The sequence below is a fragment of the Cynocephalus volans genome, chromosome 1 (assembly GCF_027409185.1).
Source record: "Cynocephalus volans isolate mCynVol1 chromosome 1, mCynVol1.pri, whole genome shotgun sequence".
NCBI lineage: Eukaryota > Metazoa > Chordata > Mammalia > Dermoptera > Cynocephalidae > Cynocephalus > Cynocephalus volans.
Window position 1 is genome coordinate 245,729,269 of NC_084460.1, and position 17,244 is coordinate 245,746,512.

General features: G+C 41.8%; 2 protein-coding genes across 23 annotated transcripts in view; one reads left to right on the forward strand and one right to left on the reverse strand.

The window, feature by feature from the left end:
- PLEKHA3 (pleckstrin homology domain containing A3) overlaps window positions 1-3,355 on the forward strand; it is a 30,755-nt gene extending 27,400 nt beyond the window's left edge. The window contains exon 8 of the mRNA XM_063113487.1: window positions 3,264-3,355. Within this exon, the coding sequence (XP_062969557.1) occupies window positions 3,264-3,349 (86 nt within the window). The 3' untranslated portion in view covers window positions 3,350-3,355. The remainder of the gene's footprint in view (window positions 1-3,263) is intronic.
- Window positions 3,356-7,213: 3,858 nt separating this feature from the next.
- The window catches only part of TTN (titin), a 268,315-nt gene continuing 258,284 nt past the window's right edge, over window positions 7,214-17,244 (reverse strand). For all 22 annotated transcript variants that reach the window (XM_063115514.1, XM_063115619.1, XM_063115522.1 and 19 more), the window contains 6 exons: window positions 11,610-17,224; window positions 11,325-11,481; window positions 9,725-10,416; window positions 9,481-9,634; window positions 8,678-8,980; window positions 7,214-8,543 (listed from right to left, as the gene is read on the reverse strand). In XM_063115514.1, coding sequence (XP_062971584.1) covers window positions 8,245-8,543; window positions 8,678-8,980; window positions 9,481-9,634; window positions 9,725-10,416; window positions 11,325-11,481; window positions 11,610-17,224 — 7,220 coding nt within the window. In that variant the 3' untranslated portion in view covers window positions 7,214-8,244. The remainder of the gene's footprint in view (window positions 8,544-8,677; window positions 8,981-9,480; window positions 9,635-9,724; window positions 10,417-11,324; window positions 11,482-11,609; window positions 17,225-17,244) is intronic.

Sequence of the window (17,244 nt, forward strand, 5' to 3'; positions counted from 1 at the left end):
ACTCACTATGTGAGATTTTCTTGCCCTCTGATATTCAAAATTCTGTGTGTTGTCTCAAATTTTCCTTTCTACTTGCTCTGAGGAGGCTTTATAGAAATCATGGTTGAATGTTAAAAGTAAATTTCTAAGTACTTTCCAATATTATTATAATCAGCTAAAAAGAAAGTCATATGAACCTTTTCTATTCTTTCTTGATCCCCCTTTTTTATTCACTTTATCTTTTTCTTCAGTTTTGATTGATAATTATGAGTCCCCTAAAATGGCCTCTTCAATATATTTGGTGCATTGTTTTGGAAAAGAAAAGAATCCCTTGGAAATGGTTCAAGAGGGCTGTTAATTTAGGATAGCTTTTACATTTATTTACATTTAATTTATGATAGCTTATACATTTATTTGTCTCTTTTAAAAAATTTCTTCAGTCAGTATTCATTGACCACTCACTAAGAACTGTGTTGCTAGCTATTTTTGCTTTCTAATTCTTCTTCTTTTTTTTTTTTTTGGCAACTTTTTCTTGCTTTCTAATTTTTGAGAGCACTTAAAACTCATTGTTTCATTACTTAATAGCTTAGATAAATTGTCTATTGTAACTATAATCAGCTTTCCTAAAGTTTAACTTTTCTTCAGTTAACTAGTTGAATGATATTTAGTACTTAATTTGCACACCAGCTATTATTTTAACCTAAACATAAATAAGCAAACATTAGAAAATATCATGATTGCTTTAAAGTAGCTTTTTATTTGTATGTATAAATATTACTAAAAACATAAGCACATACTTTTTTGCCTTCTAAATGTCTTGATTTTAGTTGTTATTAATACATATTCTTACAACAAGAGTTTGTAGGTATTTAAATGAAAAAATTGTAACTTTAGAAGTTAAATAAATTGGAAATATTGGAATTGATAGAAATCAAGTCTTTATATAAAGTTAGTAACCTAATAGCAAATATGGATTCAGATTGATATAACTAAGCACTTGAATTCTGAAAAGTCTTCAGAATAGGATTTCTATTCCAAGTGGAAAAATAAACTTCATTTAAAAATATATGCATACTTCAAGGTCAAAGTGTTTGGATCCCTGTTTTGGCCAGCCCACCCCCCTACCTACCCCCAAATATATATGCATGCTTACATTGTTAGTATTTTTTTTCTCTTCCAAATTTCAAAAGGTTTGTACTCTACATTTTTGTTATGAAAATTCTGCTTGTTTAAAGATTGTAGTAGCTTTATAAGTTCAATAAAACTGAGCCATGTGAAAAGTGTGGGGGAAAATGTTTAATATACTTGCCATGTCACTAAGAAAAATTTAAGTACAGCATGTTTTGAAAGTTTAAGGAAGGGCTTAGAGCTAGGGCTGGGTCTGGAGCTTACAGACACCTCAAGCCCATTGTCCAGACTGGGTCACAAACCCTTCACACACAGGTCTACAAGCTAGGTAACCAGAAGAAAGGTCTTTGGAGCCTTGGTTGAAGAAAGAATAGTCTTTATTTCTGCACGCACATGCGCATGCGCGTGCACACACACACACATACGTGTCTAGGAGCTAGGCAGTCCAAAGAGAAACTCAGAAACTCAACTGCTACCAGCAAAGTCCAAAGAAAAACTGAACAGCAACTAGCAAAGTAAACATGCTCTCCTTTTAGACGCGAGCTCTCTGCTGGCCAGCAGTTCAGGGCTGCTGCTCCACACAACTCTCTAACACACAACAGCAACAAAACTAAAAAGATACATTGGTGTTCATGTGCACTAACTCCACCCCCCCCCAATTTGTTTACAAAGAATGTGCTGCACCACACCCAACCATACCCAAGGCAAGGGGGCCTGACTAAACTATTCTATTTCCCCAACAAAGGGTAACCCTTCACTTTTAATAAAGATTACATGGGTTTGTGCACACTTAAATGTAAACTCTGATTGACTAGCTTAAAGTTAATGCTGTGATATGAGAAAAGATAATCCCTGAATGGGTTTTGCTGTGTACCCTGCCCTGGAACTATCATGACCCTCCAAGTGGAGCAGAGCCCTCTTCTCCCTAATCAAGCACTGTCTCTTGACCTCTCACCCTCTAGCAGGTTTGGTTCTTGGTGATGCGAAGGGGTGGCAAGACTGTATTGATAAGCAGAGACCTGGCTTCTGGTTCCAGCTGTGCTGCTAACCATGTGACTTTGGGCATGTTATTAAAGACCCTAGATTTCAGTGTTGTCCACTTTCAGGTATCTTTCTGGTGGATATCTCCCTTGGAGGCCTTGTTGTCTTCCCTAGTGGTCTTTCTATTTATAGGACAGGGCATCTCAGCCTCCAAGGGCCTGTTGGTATCCCATCTCCAGCTTTCTGGGTTGTTGTAGGTGAGGAAGCGGGAGTGGAGGAGGGAAAGCTAGCCTCTCTTATGGATATGAGCTGAAGTTTTTAGCAGGGTTGGAAATGAGGAGTACCTGTGTCCCTCACCTGATTAAAATCTAAAAACATTGTAGTGGTCTGAGAACTGGCAGCTGTCAACAGAAAGCTGATTTCATTCATGTGCTGCAATTGCAGGGAAGAATTCTGTCCCTATCTTCCCTTCTAAGGCTAAGACTGCTGTCAAGAGTCCCCTCAACATCCCTGGAGACTTCTCCAGTAACTCAGGGAGTCTGCACCTATTTTATCCTTAGCAAGAAGTATTTACCCTTGAGGAGTCCCTGGTTTGGAAGGGACCTTACACAAGGCACATTAACAGGGGCCCTTCTTGGCTGCAGAAGGAAAGGAATTCTGAGCACCAGAGCCCTTGTAGGGGTTCAAAACTGGGGTTCATTGCTGCTGCTTTTAGGGGGAACTGTGCATAGGTATTTCTCAGATGGCTTATACATCCCAAGGAACAGTTTGCGAAATACTGACCCAGAGATACCGAAAGTATCAGAGTAACTAAAGACTTGTCAAAACTAAAATTTGACCAAGTCTCTAATTTGCTTAAGTCTCTTTAATGTTTCCCCTTTCCTCTTATAGAAAAGCCTAAACTCTATAATATGGTATATAAGGGCTTCTGCAAGGTGACACTGCCTCTCTCCTCCAGCCCAGAGGTTTTTGCACCAGAGCCTCTTTTCTGGGGACCTTTTTTTCTACTTTTTTGAATGTATTGTGCTGTCCTTTGACCCCAGGCTTCTGGAGGTACAAAGGTTCTCTGCCTGGAGAGTTAGGCCCCACCCTTCCTTACCTCATCTCACATTTCAGCTTGCAGATTTAAATGTAACTTCCTCTAACTTGTTTTCCCCTTTCTCTCACTGGTACAGATGGCCCAACAATGTGCTCTCAAACACTCTGGATTTCTTTCATCACAGCACTTCATTTCTTAGGGGATATCCAGTTCCTCCTTTAGCCAAGATCTACACCTTCAATGTTTCCACCTGATATGGCCTGTCTCCACCTGCACCGTGTGTAGCACCAATGAAGGGCAACTTCGGTCATCAAATATCTTTGGGGAACACTGTATCGCCTCTTGGAGAATCCCAATACGTAACAGCTCATCAAAGGCTCTGAGAAATCCTGCATAAAGAAGTACAAATTACCCAAGTACAGTTACCAACATCCCGAGGAACAGTTTGGAAAATACTGACCCAGAGATACCAAAAGGCATAATACCAATCTTTCACATATTATAACCTTAGAATAAAAATCCATGGGCCACTCTGTTTTCACAAGTTCTCGTATTTATCTCACAGACACTATTTTCTCCTATTACAAAGAAACTGGACTTTCTCTGCCTGAATTTCTCAAAATTACATTTGGGGAAAAGTAAACAAAATTACAAATTATCTTCCTGGAGCACAATCATAAAACATTCTTTTTGAATTAGTCACCATGGAGACTGTCAATTTAGCCTATTATTTTACTGGTGTTTTCTGGTTTAACCACCTCCTTACCTCTACATGGTTCATTTATATAATCAGCTACTATTGGACGGAGATAATAAATTCATCTTTTTGAGAAATTCCATCAAAACCCTTCCTATAAAGATGTCCCATATCCATCATATTTAGTGTTAAAGGTTGAATTATGTCCCTTCCCAAAAGATACGTTGGACTCCTAACTTCCAGTACCTCAGGATATGACCTTATTTAGAGATAGGATCTTAACAGTTAATTAAAGTGAGGTAATTAGGATGGGCCCTAATCTAATATGACGTGTACTTCTAAAAAGGTGAAATTTAGACACAAACATGCACACAGAACGCCATGTGAACATGAAGACAGCCATCTACAGCCAAGAAGAGAGGACTGGAATAGATTCTTCCCTCATGCCCCTCAGAAGGAATCGAGGTTGTTGACACCATGATTTTGGAATTCTAGCCCCAGAACTGGGAGAATAGATTTCTGTTGTGTAAGCTGCCCAGTGTGTGGCACTTTGTTTCAGCAGGCCTAGCAAACTAATACATCTGGTGAACACCAGTGAGTCCTATGTTGGGTCTTCTCCAAAAAGCTGTTTCTGTCGGTCCCTAAGTTCAATATTCTGCATATCATATAATAATGATAGCTGGTATTTACCGAGTGATGTGCTAAACACTGCTCTAAGTTTTATGTGTAGTAACTTGTCTAATCCTCATAACAGCCCTGTGAGGTTGCTGCTGTTATTCCCATTTTATGGCTGAGAACAACAAGGAACGGAGAAACTCGGGAATGTGCCCCAGGTCACCTGTTAGTAAATAACAGGTCCTAGATTTGAGCTCAGTACTCAGGGTTTTGAATGCAAATGTGTGATTCCAACATTATCCTGCTGTATTAGTTCGTTTTGTGTTGCTATAACAGAATACCTGAGACTGGGTAATTTATAAGGAACAGAGGTTTATTTGGCTTACGATTCTGGGACAGCTGCATCTGGCACAGGCCTCAGGCTGCTTCTACTCATGGCAGAAAGCGGCAGGCAGCCGGTGGGTACAAGCAGATCACGTGGCGAGAGGAAGCAAGAGAGAGAGAGAGGAGGTGCCAGGGTCTTTTTTTTTTTTTTATCCTTTTTGTGACCGGTAAGGGGATCGCAACCCTTGGCTTGGTGTCGTCTGCACCGCCCTCAGCCAGTGAGCTCACCGGCCATCCCTATGTAGGGTCCGAACCTGCACGGCGGGAGCACCGCTGGGCTCCCAGCGCTGCACTCTCCCGAGTTCGCCACGCTGTTGGCCCTGCCAGGGTCTTTTATACGAACAGCTCTCACAGGAACTAATAGAGCAAGATCTCACTCATTAATCCCCTCACCTAGGGAGAGCATTAATCCATTCGTGATGGATCCGCCCAGCCACATAAGAGATCAGATTTGCATGAGTTCTGGGAGCAAAATACATCCAAACTCCATTATCTACTTATCATGTAGGCGGGGTGTGGTGTTTATAAAACAGAAGGATCAGGAAAAAGAGGAGCAGGATGATAGAGAAGATTGCTTTTAGGTTTTGTGGATTGGATGGGTTGGAAACCGGGAACACGCACCGGCTTGCTGCTCTCGGTCGCCCCCCGCTGACATGGGGAGAGGAGGGCTGTTCTGACTTGGAAATGATGCAATGATGCTGAGGAACCACTCCTAGGGTTACAGAAAGCCGGCGGTGTGGAGCAGCAACTCCCTCCCCCACCTCCGCGGGGGAGCACTGTACCTGGAGGAGCTAGGGGAGGAGGCCGGGGAGGGGTTCTTGCCATTCTAGCTGGAGAGTTTCTGCTGACCTCCCAGTCGCCTCTTGTGCACCCACATGGCCGCATCGCGCTGCCTTCAGCCTCGGCGGGCTTCGGCTAAGGCACAGAAGTCAAGCCGCGCCTTTGGCGCAGGTCTCCTGCGCTGGAGAGATTGCTGCCCCTCCCCTCTCTCTCAGGCCCTCATTGGATTTCAGGGCCTGGGAGCTGCAGTTGTAGGAAGCGCGGAATCCCTTCTTCAGCTTTGGAATTCTCATAACACGGACTGTATCGCAGCCACGGATAGGACATGGGAGAGTATTAGCATGTCGGGGCTGGGAGTCATCCTCAGGAATCACCTAGTCAGTCCTGCCTCTCGTCTTAAGGTAAGAACAGGCATTGAACGTTGTAAGGTAGTGTAGTGGATGCAGTTAGCATCACCCAGATATCCCAGGGTAGGTGCTACACCCCCGCCCCCTCCCTTGAGTGTTGGCTGTTTAGCTGTCCTAGTCTGCAGAGAATTGCCCTGGACAACAGGCACCCCTCCTCACCAGGGAGGTTATTTCCCTCCTCCACTCTCCCCCAAGCTCACAGCCCGGAGCCATTGACTGGCTGCTGAGGAAGTCCAAAAGTTCAGCCCCTTTGCTCCTAGATGGAACCAGCTCTGGTGCCGCTGATGCTCCCTGTGAGCTCAGGCTGAGGCTCCTGCTGAGACCACATTCTTGCTCAGCTTTCTTCTCTGCCTTATCTGCCTGCCTCCCTCCCTTCCTCCCTCTTTCCTGAGAGCAATCCCTCAGAGAACTACTGAGACAAGAATCCTTGTGTCAGGCTCTACTTTTAGAGAATCTGACTTAAGAAGGAAAACTTGCTGAATAAATTAATGAAGACCCAAGATCTTCCTTTGGAGAATAAAAATTGACAGTACAATTGTTTCAGCTTTGGCCACTTGTACTTAAATTAAGGAGGTCAATGTAGGTAAATAATCATCTTCATAGGTTTACAATTATGATTAATTAATTGAAGTGGACAAATACAGATTTTCTTGGCACTAGATATTACCAAGTACAGATCAGTTGTTTAAAAAGTATGGTAAGACTACACTATTTAAAATAAGTTCTGTAGTTCGAGGTCCTTTATGTCTCAGTTTGGAGCTGCAATAGTCAATATGGACTCAGCTGAACAACTGACCATCTTCCCTGAAGTTTTTATTTCCTGTTCACTACACTCTTGGAGGGGTAGTTCCATATCGTCTTACTCATCTTTGCATTGTCCCTGTGGTGTCTAACACAAAATATTGTGAATCCTAGATGTTCAGTATCTTTGGATTTAGTTGAATCAGTTCCCCTAAAAATGTTTTTCTTGGTAATTTTAGAAGATAAATTTTGGGGGATAAATTTATCCATGAGAACTATATTCAGGCTTTTTAAACAAAATTGCTGAAAACATCCAACACAATAAATGTTTGCTTGAAAGAACTTATTCACGTGGGCTGCTTTGAACTTGAGTTGCTTTATCTTATCTATGATCATTTCTATGATGCATGAAGGTGCATACTTTCCCACCCCAGAGTTTCACAGAAGACAACGAACCACACATTTTAAGGTGCAGATAGCTTGCTTTATTTTGTTGTTACTATCTCAAAGAGGTCCAACAATTATAACTAACAACTGAATTTATGCCTGCATGAAAAAACTACATCAAATTGACATTTTGGGCAGTTAGTAATATTGTTGTTTTTAATTTAACGACAGCTTTATTTTGTTGTTCTTTATTTTTTGCTGTGGCTCATTGCTTAGGTGCCCCACTGTTTTCAAGTGTAAGTTAAATTTAGAGCTACCACACGAAGGCATTGGCTGCACCTTGGGACCTCCAAGAGGTGACACTGCTCTGGCATAGGAATACTTGAATAGCTTGGTTGAATGAGGGGATGGCCAGGAGATGTTACTTTTCCAAGCTATCCAGGTACTCGTTCTGTCAAAGACAGTGTAAAATGAGCGAACAAAGTGTTGGCCGTTACACTTTGTTCTGGTAATATTTGTCATGATAGTTTTGAGTATGACATCATCAGAGAAAATGTAAGACGTTAAAGTGTTGCTTACAGGAGGGTAAATGCAAACATCACCAATGCCTTACATTTCTGATTCAAAGGGTACTGGTGCACATGTCAGGTGACATGGCACAGCATCATCATCTTTTAGGTGGATAGGACATCTTCAGTGGGGAATTTCTCAACCCACTGAGGCATACTTAGACATCAACAGTATGTTGAGGCACAAAGATTGATTAAATGTTGAGCAGGGTATTCGTTCCATAAGAAACTTTCTCCTACCAACGGTTAATTTCAAAAGTTACATTGTAAATTGTCATAAAATAAGTGGTACAAAACTTTATAACCGTTAATCCGGCTATATACAGTATGTACATGTCACTAGAAAATGTTTAAGATTTTTAGGTCAACAATTACGAAAATATTGAAATGCATATTTCTGAACTTTGACTCATTTAGGTGGATACAAAACTACCTTCTTTTTTAAAAAAAATATTTACAGATCAGAAAGATTAGTCCATGTGGATTATTTGTGAAAAGTTAAGAAAGAGTGTAGAGTGTAAGAGCACACAGGCCCTCTTAAATGGATCGAATATTTATATTCACAGTGGCAGAGTCAGAGCCAAAGTCATTCCCTAAGCTCAGGGTATAAAGTCCACCATCTTGTTTCTGTACGTCCATGATGATCAGGGTCGTCAGATCATCTGTGTTTTCTATGTGGAATCTCCCTTGTTGTTCTTGATTTTGAATTTTTCTTCCACCACAAGACCATGTTATTTCTGGGGTAGGCTCACCCGTAAAAGCACAGGCTACTGTTAGAACTTTGCCTTCATCAATGCTGATATCAGAGGGAAGAGCTTCAATTTTAGGTGGAATTCCTTTAGGGAACAACAACAAAAAGGTTTTAGGACCACTGAAAAACTAATGATTTGCTTTCTACTGAATTGTGGGTACTAAAGACTATACCAGGCTACTTGGCTTGTTTACCTCGAACAATAATTTTATTGCTCACCTCTTATGCCTGCTTTAAGCATTCTACTAGTAGAGCTTTCCAGTTGTGTCATACTAGATTTTCCCATAAAACTGCTGGAACTCATTTCTACAAAGGACTCTTGCATGGAGGACATGCTTTGGGCAGACATGCTTGCAAATTTCATTTCAGTCATGCTGCTAGCACTGCTGCTGCTGAAACTGCTGAAGGAGGCCTCCTGCTTAGAGGCAGACATTTGGACTGACTGAGACGAGAAGCTTCCTTGCAAGCTCGTGTCACCACTTGTCCTCAATACTACCTCTCTGGAAGGTTCTTCAACTAGAGCTGTGGAGCATAGCAGATACACAGTGAACATCAATGACATCTGGTTCATTGGTTACATCTGACATTGACTTACAGAAGTGGAAACTTAAACACATACACAGAAACATAACCCAAACAACTTGCTGTTGAAGCATAAGCAAATACAGATATACATACATTTGTCAAGAGCTAGTTCAATGTCTCTGAGAAACGAATCCTTATATTTCTATCATTACATTACATGCAGGTGCTAGGAATCACTAGGAGAAAAATTAGTCATATAGAAAATGATCAATATATTGTGCATTCTGAAAATAAATGTCACAGGGAAGTAGGTAGCTTTACTCTGAAATTTAACTTATGCAAATTTCTGTCTAGTTGTAAAGAAATTATGACCACAAGAATGAATTCACACAGGATACCTGTCTCTCTTACACATGGAATTTAACGAGGCTTCTGAGAGGAAAAAAAAATACATAAAGGCCTTAAGCAAATAAGGAAAATGGCAAAGATATACTTACGAAGGACCGTTAAGGAAGCTGTAGCTGAACACTGGCCACGGAAATTTTTGGCCTTAATTGTGTACTTTCCACTGTCACTTATTGATGCGTTTCGGATTTCAAGAGAATATATATTTCTGGAACGACTTACACTGATATTTGAAGAAAGAGAAATCTGAAACGAAGGGGGAAAAAAGTGTTTAAGTTCATCAGTAGGCATGGTATTTAAAATTTTCTTCAATAATATATTCACAATTAAACTTACTGGCAGGTTGTTTTTAAACCATTCAATTTCAGGGGATGGCTCGCCACTGATTTCACAAGAAAAGAGAACGTTTTGTCCTTCATTAATATTTTGAGATCTGGGTTGTGAGATGAAGGCTGGAGCATCTGAGAGTTCTTTGCTCAGGGTCAGATCATACTGACACTTGATGACTCCTTGACTGGTTTTGCCTATGCAGGTGAGGATTCCTTCATCTCTATCACTGGCTTGCTTGATAGTTAGTGTCTGATCACTGCCCGAGACACCGTATCTGTACTCCTCAGAGTTAGTAAGCTCTTTTCCATTCAGTACCCACTTTACATCAGTGGCACCTGGAATGTTGGCTTTTAAAGTCACTTTTTGACCATCAGTTATGCTCATCTGAGTAGAAAATGTTTTAATCTCAGCCTGAGTTCTGATTTCTTCTGATGCCTGTGATGTTTTAGTGACTTCCTCGTGGACAATCGGTTTTTCCAGGGAGGCTGCTGCTGATTTCTTGACTTCCTCAGAAATCAGAACCTTTGAAGCTTCCTCCTTGAGGGCTAACTTTTCTTGAGATTTCATCTCTGACATCTTGGTTTCTTCAGAAATTAGGGCTTTTTCGGAAGCTTCCTCTTGGACAATTGCTTTCTTCTGAGATGTAATTTCAGAGGTCTTTTGTGTAGATACTTTCTGTGTCTCTGTGTCTTTTAAAGCTAAAAAAGAAACGTCTGTAAGACAAACAATTGGAAAGAGACCCCTTCCCTTTACTCTTGTAGATTTTGCACGTGAATAATATACAGACACAGAAAAACACGTCAACTTCTCTATGCATTGTAGGTAATACCTAATTCTTTCTCAGTTCTAGTCTTGGATAATTGTTATGATTGACTTCTGAAATCAGTGTAATGACTTCTTAAACTGAACTAAGTTGAAGATGATTCTTAGGACTTAAGAAAAAAAAGTTTTAAAAAGAATACTTAAAGAATTTAAGAGATGTATGGATTTAGGAGATTTTGAGTAACCAAAAAATTATTTTGTAGAAGATTGAGATGAAAGCAAACTAATTTTAATTGGGAAAACAGATACAGCTCTTTGCTCTTTAATTAACTTTGTACTGCTTTGGAAAATTAGCAAGAGAGAAAGCTTAGGGAAGCAGTACCATTTTGTACATACACCTGACTTTATACTTAAATATTCCTGGGAGCAGGGTCTGGCTGTGTAGAATCTTATATAACACCACATATAATTAGGCACTTAAAAATGCTTTTTATGCAATCTTACGTAACACCACATATAATTAGGCACTTAAAAATGCTTTTTATGCAATCTTACGTAACACCACATACAATTAGGCACTTAAAAATGTTTTTTATGCAATCTTATGTAACACCACATATAATTAGGCACTTAAAAATGCTTTTTATGATAATATAAAAGTATATACTAACTTCAGATATGGGTGTTTCTACATTTGTATACAAATGCTATTCTGGAATTAGGAAAACAATTTTATTTTAATACTTTCTTGTATGTGTGTATGTGTGTGTAAGGGAGGATGTTTAAAAATGTTTCCTTAATATGGTTTTCTGAAAAATGTTGGTAAGAACAAAAGCCAACCTACCTTTTATTGTTAATTTGCAGCTAGAGGACACAGATCCAGCTGAATTTGTTACTGTACAAGTATAAAGTCCACTGTCAGAAGTGTCAGTCTTAAGAATTTCTAAGAGGAATCCTCCTTTGTCTTCAGAGAGTTTATATTTACCTCCTTGTGTAATAGCCTGTAGAATGCAAGTGGTTTGAGTTTTTAAAAGTGATTTAATTTTAAACTTTTTTGGGGAATATGGGGATGAGGGGAGAGGTTAGTTTTTTAGAAGATAAAATTAAGGGACATTTAGGAACTAGTTACCTTTCCATCCTTTGTCCAGATGACAGTTGGCCGTGGTTCTCCAGTAGCTTTAACTGCAAATTTAGCAACACTGTCTGAAGAAACAGTTGTATCCTGCAGCCCAGTAACAATTACCGGTTTTGAGGAAATTGGTTCAGGAGATTTTGGTTCAATTTTCTTGGTTTCTGTTGACTCAGGAGTTTTCTGAGCTGATTTCTTAGTTTCCAATGCACTTGACACCTGCTCATGGATTCTCTTAAAGGCTTGTCCTGTAAACTGGCAGTTAGTTTTGGAAGTTCCACCTTCACCGGAAATCTCACAAACATATTCTCCACGATCAGATTCAGTGAGGTTATGGATTTTTAGCTCATAGGTACCATCTGCTGAATAATGAAACTGGAAATGCCCATTTTCTTTCAATTTCTTGCCATCTTTATACCAGGTGACCTCTTTTGCACTTAGTACACTACTTTCAACTGCACAGGTCAGCTTTGCAATATCTTTAGAAGCTTCTGCTTTCAGGGACTGAGTTATCTTTGGTGGGGCAGATGCTGGAAGCTGCTGAACTTTCTCTGTTGGTGTGGGTTTTGTCTCTGTTGGTGATACTGCTTTGGGGTGAGAAGTCACCAGTTCTGGAGATTTCACTCGTTTTGGAGACTTAGGTGCTTCTGGGGATTTCACCCGAGGCTCTGGGGATTTGAGTCTTGGTGGTGATGTCACAGCCTTTTCAGTAACCCTGGCCTTTTGAATAGTCAGAGTAAACTGTGCTTCTTGTTTTCCTTCACTGTTTTCTACCACCACGCTGTAGTTGCCCTCATCGGAAGCCTGGACCGAAGAGATCTCAAAGGTCGATTTGTACTTTGTGGTGGTCACTTGGTGGCGGGTGGAAGTACTTATCACTTGTCCTCCACGCAGCCATGTCACAGTTGGCACCGGCTCACCATCTGTGTCACAAGAAAACCTTGCAGACTCACCTTCATGCACAGTTATGGACCGTGGCTTCGTCAGAATTCTGGCTGCCAAAGTGGTCTTGATCTTTCTGGTTGTGGATTTTTCTTCTAGTGACTTTTCTTCTAATGCAGCACTTTTCATTTCTGCAGATGCATAGTGTTCATATGATGAGAGACTTTCCCTTGTCTCTGTCAGCTGTGATTTCACTTCTCTGACGGAAGAAGAAGCTTCCATCTCAGATGTTTTCTTAAACGATGAAACCGCATATGCCTCTGTTCTTGTTAGCTCAGGGAAAACAGATCTGGGGACTTCTTCATCTCTGCGCCGGGAAGTGTAGGTGGTATAATCCCCTCCTGTTACATCCAAGGTTGCATAGTCAGAAGCTTCGCCTTTGTAGTTGGTGCACACAGCACGGTAGGTTCCACTGTCATCGATATGACAGTCCAGAATTTCCAGCGTCAGAACCCCACTCGTGTTGGTGTAATGAATCTTATTGCTCTCTTGGAGTTCCACGCCGTTGTGGTACCATTTAACCTCGGCAGTTGGCTTAGACTGAACATTTAAGATAAAACGCGTATTTTGGCCACATGGTACCCTGTGGGAGCGCATTCTCAATGTGATTCGTGGGGCATGGTCCAGTGTGAAAGGCTGCTGACTCAAAACTTCATACTTCCTTTCTGATGTCTTCTGAGTCTTTAAAGCAGCTTTCATGGACTCATATCTGGAGAAGATATCAAATCTTGCAGACCTTTCAAATCTTGAGAGTGATCTCTCACTAGACACAGGGCTGGGGGAACGTGGGCGAGTTCTCTCTGGGGTAGGTGACCTTCTTTCTGTGTCATCTTCATATTCCTCGGCTGGTGGTGGACGTGAGCGGATCAGTTCGGACACGGGCCTCATGACTTCAATATACGTTGGGGACAGGGAGCGCCGTCGTCTCAGTAGTCTGGACACAGATGAGGATGCTTCTCTCTCAGTGTGTTTTGAGATTTCATATTCCTCCTCGATTTCTGTTATTTCTGTCACTTCTCTCTGTCGTCTTGATTTCTTTCTAGACTTTTCTTCCCTCGACAGGTGGTCAAGCTCGCTTTTGTATTCTGAGAGACGCTGGCTGGTGGTGACTGGGCGCAGCAGCTCCTCGTCCTGCTTCTCGGCCATGACCCTGTCCCGCTGGCGCGGCTGTCTGTAGGAGGCCCGCGCGTGCCGCTCCCGCAGTTCCGCATAGCTCGTGCTCGTTTCGGCCCTCGTTGGGATGTGATAGGTTGAGTATCTGAAGTCTTTTCTTGTTTCCTCCACCTTGACATGAGCTTGTGGTGAAGAGTAACGTAGGCTAGAAAGCTCAAAACGTGGAGGGCTTCGGCTTGGGGGTGAAGCCGAGAAGCCTAATTCGAGCTCTTCTTCAAGACGCAGCCTCTCTTCCTCTGTTCTTTTCATCGCTAAGTAGTCATCAATGGGAAGGAGTAACTCTTCATCTGAGATGTCACCCAGAGAACGTCTTCTAGGTCTGTAATAAAAGTAATAATCGGGAGAAGGTGTACGCCGGCGGGCTGGTCTCACCATTTCAAGGTCGTCTTGGGACAGTTTGGGGATACGCCACTTAGGTCTATATTGGTCTGTAATGCGTGGAAGGGGCATCACGTAGAACTGTTCCCATCTGGAAAGGCGGATGCGCTTGGGTCTTTTCTGTGCAACTCTGTCGAGCTTCCCAGGCATTTCAAATTGGTCGCGTATCTTTTTATACCATTTCATGTCAGACATAGGCACGAACTGCTTAATGCGCTGGTCTTCTTCTATGGTAGTCTGCTTGTACTTGCGTGGCTCTGGTACTTCATAAGGCATGCGGAGCTTTCTCTCCTCCTTCTTTTCTTCTGTCTGAAGTCGGAATTCTCCTTTTACGGTCTTGGTGCTTACAGCTGGTTTGTAAAGGATGGCAGCTTCTCTCAGAGCCTCTTGGGCTACCTGTGTCAGTGGCACAGATTCAGTTCCAGAAAGAATTTCAGCCATTCTTAGTGTCTTGTCAATTTGTTTTTGAACGTGTCGTTCGCGCTCCTCCTTACTCTTGAATTCCTGTTTGACGTATCTCAAGCGTTCCACTTGTAGGTGAGCCTGGCAGCTGGTGGATCCAGCGGTGTTTGTGGCTGTGACCCTATAATAACCTGTGTCTTCAGGCAAAGTATCCCTGATGTGCAAAGCATAATAATCCAAGCCTTCATGGATAATTTCAACGTTAGGCCCAAGGGACAGTGGCTGGCCATCTTTCTCCCATTTCAATGTTGGCGGGGGGATGCCAGACACTCTGATCTCAAAGCAGACACTTTGGCCTTCTTGGCATTCTGCATTGGCCAGTAGCCGTTTGAACATGGGTCTTAGGGTAGTATCTGTTGGAGGTGGGTGTGGGGTTACAGTCAGCTTTGCTTTACAGCTGTCTTCACCATATTTGTTCCTCGCCACAACAGTATATTCAGCAGCATCATCGGTAGTTACACTGTTGATTGTTAATTGGTAAAGACCCTTGTCAGACTCAAATGTGTATTTCCTGTCATCCTCACCTGGTTTGATTTTCTGACCTGATTTATACCACGTTACACGAGGCTCTGGATGGACGGTTATAGTTACTCCGAACCGGACATTTTCACCCACATAAGCTGTCTTATTATAGAGAGGCAGGGTAAATTCTGGTGGCCTTTCCAGGAGTCTCATTGTATCTGTTCTACGCTTAATTTTCTTCATGGTTCTACTGAAGTAATAGTCATAAACTTCTCTCACACCTTTAACAAATAGCTCTGCGTAAGAACTGTCTTCACCGTAGTCATTGACTACTTTGCATCTGTAGGTACCATCATCGAATTTGGTGATGTCTTTGACATACATAGTGGCCACTCCATCTTCATAGGTGATTTCATATTTCTCACCATTCTCCAGCTGCCTGACACCAAAGTACCAGGTCACTTGGGTAGACTGATCATAATTTTCAATTTTGCATACGTATTTGACATATCCTCCTTCTTCAGCAACCGCATGCATTATCTGTCCAGAAACTGGGCCAATCTCAATGGATGCTACTTTAACTTTAGCAACACTCACTCCCCTCTGAGAACGAATTGCACCACCACAGGAGACTCGGGCTGCGGACACAACCATGTTGAAGTCTTTCTTGATCAGGGTGTGGTAGTAACGCCGGTGTTTTAATGTCCTGATAACTTTAGTACTGACTCTTTCTATCTTCTGCTTCAGCCATGGGTGCTGGAGTGCCTCAGATGCTGTCATGCGAGATTTTCTCTCTTTCACTAACAGCCGGTCAACAAAATCCATGGCTTCGAGGCTAATCTCTTTGAATGCTTCTTCATCAAAAGTATATTCAGCATTCATGATATTCTCAATTATCTGTTGGTTAGTTTCAGCCAGGAATGGGTTGATACCACTCAACAGCACATATACCAGTGTTCCAAGTGACCACATGTCTGTGGCTGTGCTGACAACATCATGCTGGTGGACCTCAGGTGCATAGTATTCTGGGGCAGTGAACAGAAGCCTAAAGTTGTCTCCTGGCTTCAGCTGACGGGCTTGACCAAATTCTATAATTTTAATGGTGGAGCTTCTTCTTGTTTGGTAAATGATATTTTCTGGTCTAATGTCAAAGTGTCCAATATTATGACTATGTAAGAACTCAAGTGCTTCACAGACCTGGCGAACATAACTTACAATTTCTCTTTCATTAAGTTCAAAAGCACTTGTGTTGATGCGCTCAAATATGTCAAGTCCTGATATGAACTCAAAGATCATAACTAATTCTTCCATGCTTTCAAATGATTCATGGAGGTATAAGATGTTTCTATGCCTAGCGATGTTTAGAATAGAAATTTCCTTCTTTACCAAAACCTGATCAGTCCCTTTGACTTTGACAAATTTGGCCATGTATGTCTTCTTTGAGGATGTTTCAATGCAACGGTGGACAATTCCAAACTCACCACGCCCAAGATCTTCAGCAATCATATATTTCTCATAGAGTACCTTGGTTGAAGAGTGAGATGCTTTAGTCATGGAAACTTCCCTGGTTTCATCTACTTCTTCATCATAGTTCAGAGCTCTGGTCTTATCTTCTTTGGTTATGGTTGGTTCTGAAGGTTCGGAAGGTTTGCTCAGGCCAAATTTATTTTCAGCGATTACCCGGAACTGGTAACTTGTTTTTCCAAATAAGTTGATCACAGTATAACGTGTTTCTCGGGCCTGTCCTACACGGAGCCATCTTTCTGCAGTAGTTGCACATTTTTCAACAATGTAGTTGGTGATTTTGCTGCCACCATCAGAAGCTGGCTCGGTCCACGTTAAGTTGACAGAATCTCGTGAGACATCACTAACTTTGACTCCTCTGGGTGGGTCAGGAACATCAGCCACTTCCAGTTCAACTGTCTTCTGGTCAATTCCAAATCTGTTTTTGGCACAGACCACATAGAAACCAGCATCTTTTCTCTCTACCCCATTGGGGAAAACAAGTGATGTGAAGGATCTTGTAACAATAACTTGGTAGTGACCATTATTGTCAATGAGATCTTGTCCTTTCTGCCAGGTGATCACAGGATCTGGTTTGCCACTGAAAGGAATCTTGATGCTGACCACCTCACCTCGGAGAGCATGAACTGCTCCCATGCCTTCAAGAGTTTTAGGCAAGTGTATCTTGGCTGGAACTGTATCAGAATAAAAGAAG